Here is a 7,684-nt window from a genome sequence, read left to right on the forward strand (position 1 = left end):
TAAGTAAAACATGGCCACAAAAAAATAGCAAGACCAAAAAAGTCAAACAAAACAATCGACTCCATTTAAAATGGGTCGTCGCGTTCCTGCTCACTGGACAGGAGAGGCGGCGCCAGGTCACCCTCGGGTCGCTCGCTACGCCAGCGCGACTCACTGTGCAAATCTACGAGTCATCGCGGATCCTCCGTAGTTCTCGTTTCGAATCAGGCTGGTTCGTCCAGCGAGATGCCCCCCCTCCCCCCCTCCGGTTCCGACCTGCTTGCAGCCTGCCTGCGCCCGCCGACTCCAGCGCTCCCTCCGGTCAGTCGCTACCCCGGGGTCGCGATGAGAGGCAGGCGGGGCTGCAGTCTGTGATCGCCTAGATCGACATGCCCAGCGGCTCTCCGCGCACGAGCCCGAGCTGGTCCCGCAGCTGCTGAGTCCTCGGCACGGCGTGGTCGTCCGCGCGGTCCTGCTCCGTCGCCGTCCTGGTCCCGGTCACCGAGCCCCATGACGGCCGCTCGACGGGGCCCCGGTGGCCCCGCCCGCCCGCCTCCCCTGGGGCTCCTGCCCGCCCTCACTCTCGCCCTCCTGCTGGCGCGCGCGGCGTCCACGCCCTCCTCGTCGTCCTCGTCGTCGTCCTCACCGCCCAAGCAACCCGCGTCGGCGGGCGTGACCCAGGTCAGTGTACTCGCCGTGCGGAGACGCCGGCGAGGTAGGCAACAGCCACGCAGACGTGTGCTGTGAAGTCATGTTGCCTACCTCGCAGGCCGCAGGCGGCGGCCCCCGGGCCCGGCGGACTGCCGCCGTTGCTAAAGCCTCGCGTTCTCTGCTCCCAGGACTACGCCACCGCCCTGGAGGTGCCCACGGTCACGGTGCGGCCGGACATCACGAGCCGCTCGCTGCAGGACGCCGGCGAGACCACTGCCCTCTCAGGTGAGTTAGGCTGCGCACCCGTCTGCCCAGCTTTCTGACCTGAGTCGCCACTCACTCACCCCTCTGCCGTCGACGCCCAGGTGACGGTCCACGGCGGAGGCCGCGCGAGGGCTGGGACATGGTGGGCCCCGGGCTGCTGGTGGGAGGCACGCTGGCCCTCCTGGTGCTGGCCGCCGTCGGCCACCTCGCCAGCAAGGCCCTGCTCGCTTCCATGCTGTCCGCCGCGCTGTCCGCCGTGCAGCTGGCGCGGCCGCCGCCTCCGAACCGTCCGGGATAAGGGCGGCGCTGAGAGGTGCTGCTGCTGCTGCACCGGCCGGGTGCATTGCTTCCAAAGCAAGAATCTCCTCGACGGATCAATGACATTTGACGTCGATCCATTGTCCTTCCTCAGTGCAGACTTAAGTGACGTAATGCGCCCTGGGCGCTTGAACTCCTCTACACAATCATTGGTCTCGTGTGTCTTTAGTCCCAAGTGGATATTGGTGGGACATTTTGATTGGTAGTGGTATTGACAGAAAAGAAGATTTAGTAACTAAGTAACTTTATTATAGGGACAAGTCATGAAGAAATTTCATTAAAAAGAGCATTGTTATTAACAAATGCAAGATATTACAAATTCAATAATTTAATAAAATATCTCAAAATCAATAGCGTTTCTTCTGTTTTTTAGGTTTAAATGAAGGTTTTTTGACACCTAGCGGTTTACCCTTGCCTTTACCTTTGCCATTCGGTCTTCCACCAGACGCTTTTCCCCCAGTGAAGTTTTTGTAGCCCTTGACCCACCTGTCTCTTTGTGCCTCCCAGTTCAACTGCTTGAGTGCTGTAAAATCAAAGAGAATTAATGTTATCATTTATAAATCACAGATGCATATCTAAGTTGCATGGATTCCTGTTTGGTTTTTCAAAAAAAAAAAAACAAAAAACAAAAAAAAAACAACTTACATGATTTGTCTTTATTAGAGACAGCCGACGAACTACCCTCTCTAGCAGCACCTGCAGCTTCCAATAATTCTGAAAATTCCTCTGCAGATGCAAAGACTTCTGAATCCATATCCTTCTTCTTCTTGTGACTCTGGAGATTAGATAATTCATCACATTAGTAGATAGAAATTTGTTATTATGAGGCTTTACAGAAGAACTTATACATACCTTTGAAGGCCCAGGTTCATCAATTTCCGCATCCGAGTCATCAAAGTCCATGGCTTCCGCATCATCATCCAGATTGTCAAAATCAAAATCATCCAGATCTTCATCCCCCTCAGGATCTTCTCCACCAGCAATATCATCCTCCCCTTCAAGTTCCTCATCACCATCAATATCATCATCATCGCCAAGCTCATCATCATCCATACCTTCATCTTCATCAAGATCATCATTACTGTCTCCTGCTTCATCACTCTCATCATCCTCATCTGAAACCAAACCCAAAATAAATTACACATGAAAAAGAAGAGAAATCGGTAGGTTGGTTGGTCTGTGGCCCATGTCAAATTACAGATACTCATAGCTATTGAAAACATACCATCTTCATTATTCCTCTTGGACTTCTTAGATGACATGTTCTTGCTGTATTCATCAGCAAAGTCAACTTCAGTATCAAAGTCACCATCATCGTCATCTATATCCTTTTTGAAACCCTTCTTTTTCATGAGATCTTCCAGCATATCTTCAAACTCATCACTGGCCACACTTTCCATATCACTGTCTTCATCATCCTTGTGCTTTTCTTCCGCAGCAAGACGTCTGCGCTGTAAAAATCTAAAGTTTTTGGGATGTTTTGTAGTTAGTATAAGTTTTAAAGTTTTAAAGCTCTAATGCTGCAGCAAATTCAATGCATTTCTACAACAATTATTACTTACTTAAAAAGAAATCTTTCATCTACAGGAACTTTCTCTTCCTCTTGAGTTAAATATCTATCAGATGTAACAGGAACACCCTTAAGTCCTGACACAGAATAATTCTGCCGCTTGGCAAACAGCGAGTTTGAGGTAGTCTCTGATTGTTTTTTAGGATTCTTGAAAGAAAATCGTTCTAAGAAACGAATTAGAGTAAAATCTTTCAATGGATCTCCTGTGTAAGTTATTAATTGATTGTTCAAGATTTGAGAGGCAAATAAGGCAACGGTGGGATGAAAATGAGAAGAAAGCACATTGAGCTCAGTGTACGAGCACAAGTGGCCATTAGCATACAATGGGTTTCTCTGCATTGGATTAAAGCCATCTACTTTAATTTTCTTTTTATCCTCCTTCAGATGAACCCATGTAGCAGACTGTTTTCCCTCTCCACCAGTATCATTACTGGTTTTTTTCATCCTATTTGCTTCCAATTTTTTAGATTCTTCATCCTGTAAAGTTATAGTTTTTATGAAATAACACACAATATCGGACACTGGCAATAAACTTTACATTATTCTGATGGATAGAAAAGTACCTCAAGAGGTACATCTTCATAGTGTTCATCCTCAGAGTCATCATCTAAGAAAGCTGCTGGTAGGCCTTTTGGTGTCTCTTGAGTGCCATCTGTCCCTTCCTCTTTCACTGAACACCCTAAACTGTTTGCTGACAAAGCAGAGCGCTGATGAATAAGTTGCGATACCATGTACAACGTAGCACACATCATAGGAATTGGCAAATGGCAGCAAACCTTGGTATTATTCAATAAATACAGGAGATTGGCATTAGAATTGTATTCAAACATTCAAATATTAGATGAAGGAAAATTTGAGATCAATATAGTATACCTGTAATAGTCTTTTGATAAATGCTTTAACCCTAGGAATACTCTCATCTTTTTTCAAAGCTTGGAAGGTTAGATTTAAAAACATAGGGGCATGAGATGTTTGTCCCAGGGCAGGATCCAACAGTTTACGATAGAGTACTGAATAAAACCTTTAGATGAAAAAATAGTGAAAGTTAAACAACAAATTTCGTAACTACATACTAAATTTTAAATTGTAAAATGTTACCTGTCAGATACATTGTTTTTATAGTCTGAAACCTGGAAGAGTAGACTGAGGCCCTGCAAGCTGACATGGAATGGGGCAATATGAATAACTTTGTAAAGTGTCTCCAACTGTTCTGCTATGCTATCCATTGCCTCACGAGCAAATGGGTAAGCTCGGTTGACTCCTGTGAGGAGAACACTGAGCATTCGAGAATCTACTTCTCCCTTGTTAGAAAAGAAAAAAAAAACACAACAAATAAGATATATACTAAAAATTGAAGTGCCTGATGAACATAATTTCAAGATACTTACCAATTTCACACAGGCTTTAAAAAAGCCAAAATATATTTTAATAATATTAGCAGCAAGTTGAGCATCACCTTTCTTGAACATAATTTGACTTAAAAAACAAATGCTGTAATAACGGGCCTTTTGTCCAATGTTTGGTCTGCAAATAAGTCAAATCAATGGAAAAAGAATTTAGCAATATGAATAGACATCAATTTCAAAAAATCAAAACTCATAGCTACCTGAAAAGTAACTTTTCAACTTCATCCATTATGATTCCTTTCATGTTTGGGTGCTTGGTCACAACTAATGTTAGACAATGCATAGCTTTAGATGCTACCTTTTTGCTTGGGTCTCCCATTTTGTTCACAAGATTTGACAACAAAAGCTTTGATAGAGAGGGAGGTGTCAATTAGTAACACAAACATACTCAATTTAAAATGTTCTTTAGAAGAATCATTTCTAAATGAAAAACACTCACTGCTTCTTGCTCTGGATGGGTTTCTAGTAATGTTGCTAAAGCTTTAATGGCCCTTTCCTTGTTAGCTTCAACTGCCTCCCCGGCAATAGTCCTCAGAGAATCGACAAATTCTCTGTACGCCTCTTTAAGCTGGTCTTCAAAATACCAAGCAACTAGTCGTCGGCGCCGTCCTGCAGGATTTCCAGAGCTTAGCTCATCGAGCATTGTCAGAGGGTGCTGTGAAAATCTTCTTAACTTGGTGTCCGGAGGTAATAAATCAGTGACAAATAACTCTGCCAATAAGTCTGAATAAAGGCAAAAAAATAGATTTATAACAACACTTTGCTAGAAGATTAAAGATGTGGTATTAAAGAACCACATTACCTATGCATGCAACACACTCTTTTTTCCCTGGTTTGACAAAACCTATTAGGGACCTAAGTGCATTGATGTTGTACAGGGGCTTTTCTTGAACCATGAGAATATAAGCTGCCATTTTGTCTTTACCAGTTCCTTTTGCCATGACAGAACGAATCCAGCTTTGCTCTGAATTTTTACTTGCTTCTATAAGAGGCATAAAGAAGATAGTAGCATTGTGTTAGATTACTCTAGGACAAAATCGCTTTTGTAAGAAGTTTGAAAATATATTGCTTACTTATATTGTAGCCATTGGCCTCTGATTCCAACATTAGTCGTGCTTCTTCTCTTAGTTGGTTAACCAGATTGATTGGACATTCTGGAAATTCCTTAGGATCTTCTGGAATCTGAAAAATATGACAAAAGAGGATAAAATTAATCAAGCTCTAGAAATTGTTAACAAAAATAAAATAAAATAATAATAATTTGTAATTTTAGTACACAGGAGAAGATCACTTACAGATGAGTACCACTTCTCTGAAATCTGAGGTGGTGCGTCAAAGTTCATATCTTTGTAGGAATAGTCATCCCCCATCTCATCTGTTGGTGTAGCTTTAGGTTTAGGTTTCTGATAGTTTGGGCTCTTTTTAGGACCCTTACTTATATTTTTGGGTGGGCCCTTATTCGGACCCTTAGAACTACCCTTAGGTTTCTTCATTCTTGTTATGATTTGAGATGAATCAGATTCTGAAAAATAGCAAGATGATTACGTTGTGGATCATAATAAATAGTCTAGAGTCTACGGTCTTTAATTATTCTCACTAGTCTCATTAGATCAAAATTGGAGAGTATTTCTTTCGATACATATATCGAATAGTTGCCCTACAGTGTCACATGTGAGAGAATTGCAGAAAACATAACCTCGAGGTAACATGTGTAGCAGACAGCACAAGTTAACAATTCTTCATTAACAATCTACCTTAAACAGATGCTTTCACGCTGCCAGCATTGATCTAGTTAAGTAAAAACGACGAATCCCAAGAGACGCATTCGTCAAAATAAAGCTATTTTTCAGCTAAATGTAAACACGCCACTTAACCTAAGGTTTGCCAGCCGAAATGAAACTGAAAACAAATGAACAAATGACAACGACTTCTTTACAAATTCTTGCAACCTACAAACTGATAAACTGCAAGATTTTTCTAAAAAAAATCCTATTTTGATGTTAAATTTATTTTCTATTTATTATAAATATTTTATTTAATTTTGGAATTGAAGATATGAAATTATTTTGTCCTGTACACTTATGATAAGGCCCGTTGTTTTTTTTACACTGCTACCTATCTTGGTGCTGCGTTCCTTCCCGCACCGCAGTGGTGACACTAGTTTGTTTACGTTCTGCTTGCGTTCTTTCTTCAAATTTTGCAGATATTTTGTTTGATGAAAACTTTGATTTAACTTACACAGGCCACCGTATTAGACCCATACTTTATCTCTACAACGTCCCCGATAGTTATCTCTGTATTCCTCACGTCTTCGGTCCTCAACACCAATTTTCATTATATTGTGGTTAGAGGATCACTCTGTTTTATTTTGCAATATTTTGTTCTTAATTCTTGTTTTAAAATAAATTAATAATTATGGGGAAGAGGAAGAAAGATTTGTCGCCGGGGGCCAAGAAAAAGTAAGCTTACAGTAACGAAACTTCCTTATACCACCATAGTTCAAACCTGTACAAGCTAATGAGCTTAACTTTTATTTACAGATATGACTCTGATTCAAGTGAATCAGAGACGGAAAAGTCAGCTAAGCGTGATCTGCAGGAAAGAGATGAATTTGCTGCTCGTCTCAAGAAAAAAGATAAGGAGAAGACCAGAAATGTTGCGGAAGCACAAGGTATGCAATTTATTATGTACTTGAAAATGGAATGTTTTAGTGTTGTTTTAACATTTTCAGATCTTTGAAATAGAATGTTTTAGTATTGTTTTAACATTTTCATGTCCTATCCTTTTTCAAATTTTAAGGTAAAAGCTATGAGGAAGCTGCAAAGCGTATTAAAATGGAAAAGGGAAACTTGGATAAGCTGATACCAAGTCTCAGGGTGGAGTCACGGCGGAAATACTTGGAAAAGCGTAAGGATGACAAAATAGCTGAGCTAGAAGCAGACATCCAAGATGACGAAATGCTTTTTGAGGAGGATGAGTATGTTACATGTTTTTATTGTTTTTGTGTTTTATTTTATTGTGTCTAGTTTAATATTTACATAGTGCGTATTCCATAGGTTGACAGAAAGAGAAAAAAAGGAACGAGAACGCAAGAAGCAGCTTCTTTACCTAGCTAAAGAACATGAGCGTGCCAGGGAACTTGAGAGAATTCAACGATACCACATGCCTCAAGACAAAAAGGTTTGTCTGTGTTTTTATTTTGAGTCCTCGCAGTGCATGTTATTAACTTTTACTTGATGTCATATTTATGTTTTTAGAAAGGAGATGATAAGTATGAAGAAGTTGATGAGAGAGAAAAGCAACCCCATTCTGAGCAAAAGAAATGGGAGGAAGAGCAGATGCACTCAGCTAGTTGGCGTGTGGGGGCTAAAGGGGGTGTGAAAAAGGAGGATTACGATTATGTGTTTGATGAACAAATTGAATTTATACAAGCTCTGCGCATGCCTGGTGATAAAGAAATGACTATGAAGGTACCAGTATTATTACTATTTTAAGG

At 41.6% G+C, this 7,684-nt stretch overlaps 3 protein-coding genes across 3 annotated transcripts in view; 2 read left to right on the plus strand and 1 right to left on the minus strand.

Moving 5' to 3' along the window:
• The first annotated feature begins 1 nt into the window (after position 1).
• Positions 2-1,450, plus strand: LOC127749645 (uncharacterized). Its single transcript, XM_052268664.1, has 3 exons — positions 2-660; positions 819-915; positions 996-1,450. The coding sequence occupies exons 1-3, from the start codon at positions 490-492 to the stop codon at positions 1,190-1,192; spliced, it is 465 nt and encodes a 154-aa protein (XP_052124624.1). The 5' UTR covers positions 2-489; the 3' UTR covers positions 1,193-1,450.
• Positions 1,440-6,107, minus strand: LOC113202594 (CCAAT/enhancer-binding protein zeta). Its single transcript, XM_052268661.1, has 15 exons — positions 5,943-6,107; positions 5,484-5,710; positions 5,262-5,370; positions 4,991-5,170; positions 4,628-4,911; positions 4,389-4,534; positions 4,171-4,306; positions 3,881-4,083; positions 3,656-3,803; positions 3,346-3,558; positions 2,775-3,259; positions 2,438-2,673; positions 2,065-2,327; positions 1,858-1,987; positions 1,440-1,735 (listed from the first exon to the last, which is right to left on the minus strand). Exons 2-15 carry the CDS (start codon positions 5,679-5,681, stop codon positions 1,560-1,562), a joined length of 2,907 nt encoding a protein of 968 aa, XP_052124621.1. The 5' UTR covers positions 5,682-5,710; positions 5,943-6,107; the 3' UTR covers positions 1,440-1,559.
• A 206-nt stretch (positions 6,108-6,313) lies between these two features.
• Positions 6,314-7,684, plus strand: part of LOC113202587 (pre-mRNA-splicing factor ATP-dependent RNA helicase DHX16) — a gene marked incomplete in the record, with an annotated part of 4,442 nt that continues 3,071 nt past the window's right edge. Inside the window, 5 exon segments of the mRNA XM_052268662.1 lie at positions 6,314-6,647; positions 6,729-6,859; positions 6,988-7,165; positions 7,245-7,368; positions 7,446-7,651. Of these exon segments, the coding sequence (XP_052124622.1) occupies positions 6,604-6,647; positions 6,729-6,859; positions 6,988-7,165; positions 7,245-7,368; positions 7,446-7,651 (683 nt within the window).

The sequence above is a fragment of the Frankliniella occidentalis genome, unplaced genomic scaffold (assembly GCF_000697945.3).
Source record: "Frankliniella occidentalis isolate FOCC.00 unplaced genomic scaffold, Focc_3.1 Scaffold74, whole genome shotgun sequence".
Lineage (NCBI taxonomy): Eukaryota > Metazoa > Arthropoda > Insecta > Thysanoptera > Thripidae > Frankliniella > Frankliniella occidentalis.

What these genes read in the sequence shown, in the direction of transcription:
- LOC127749645 (XM_052268664.1), top strand. Translation starts at nt 490, where the DNA reads ATGACGGCCGCTCGACGGGGCCCCGGTGGCCCCGCCCGCCCGCCTCCC. An exon ending in CGTCGGCGGGCGTGACCCAG is followed by an intron (nt 661 to 818) that starts GTCAGTGTACTC and finishes CTCTGCTCCCAG; the next exon opens with GACTACGCCACCGCCCTGGA. An exon ending in CGAGACCACTGCCCTCTCAG is followed by an intron (nt 916 to 995) that starts GTGAGTTAGGCT and finishes GTCGACGCCCAG; the next exon opens with GTGACGGTCCACGGCGGAGG.
- LOC113202594 (XM_052268661.1), bottom strand. Translation starts at nt 5,681, where the DNA reads ATGAAGAAACCTAAGGGTAGTTCTAAGGGTCCGAATAAGGGCCCACCC. An exon ending in CAGAGAAGTGGTACTCATCT is followed by an intron (nt 5,371 to 5,483) that starts GTAAGTGATCTT and finishes CATATTTTTCAG; the next exon opens with ATTCCAGAAGATCCTAAGGA. An exon ending in TTATCAAAAGACTATTACAG is followed by an intron (nt 3,559 to 3,655) that starts GTATACTATATT and finishes AATAATACCAAG; the next exon opens with GTTTGCTGCCATTTGCCAAT.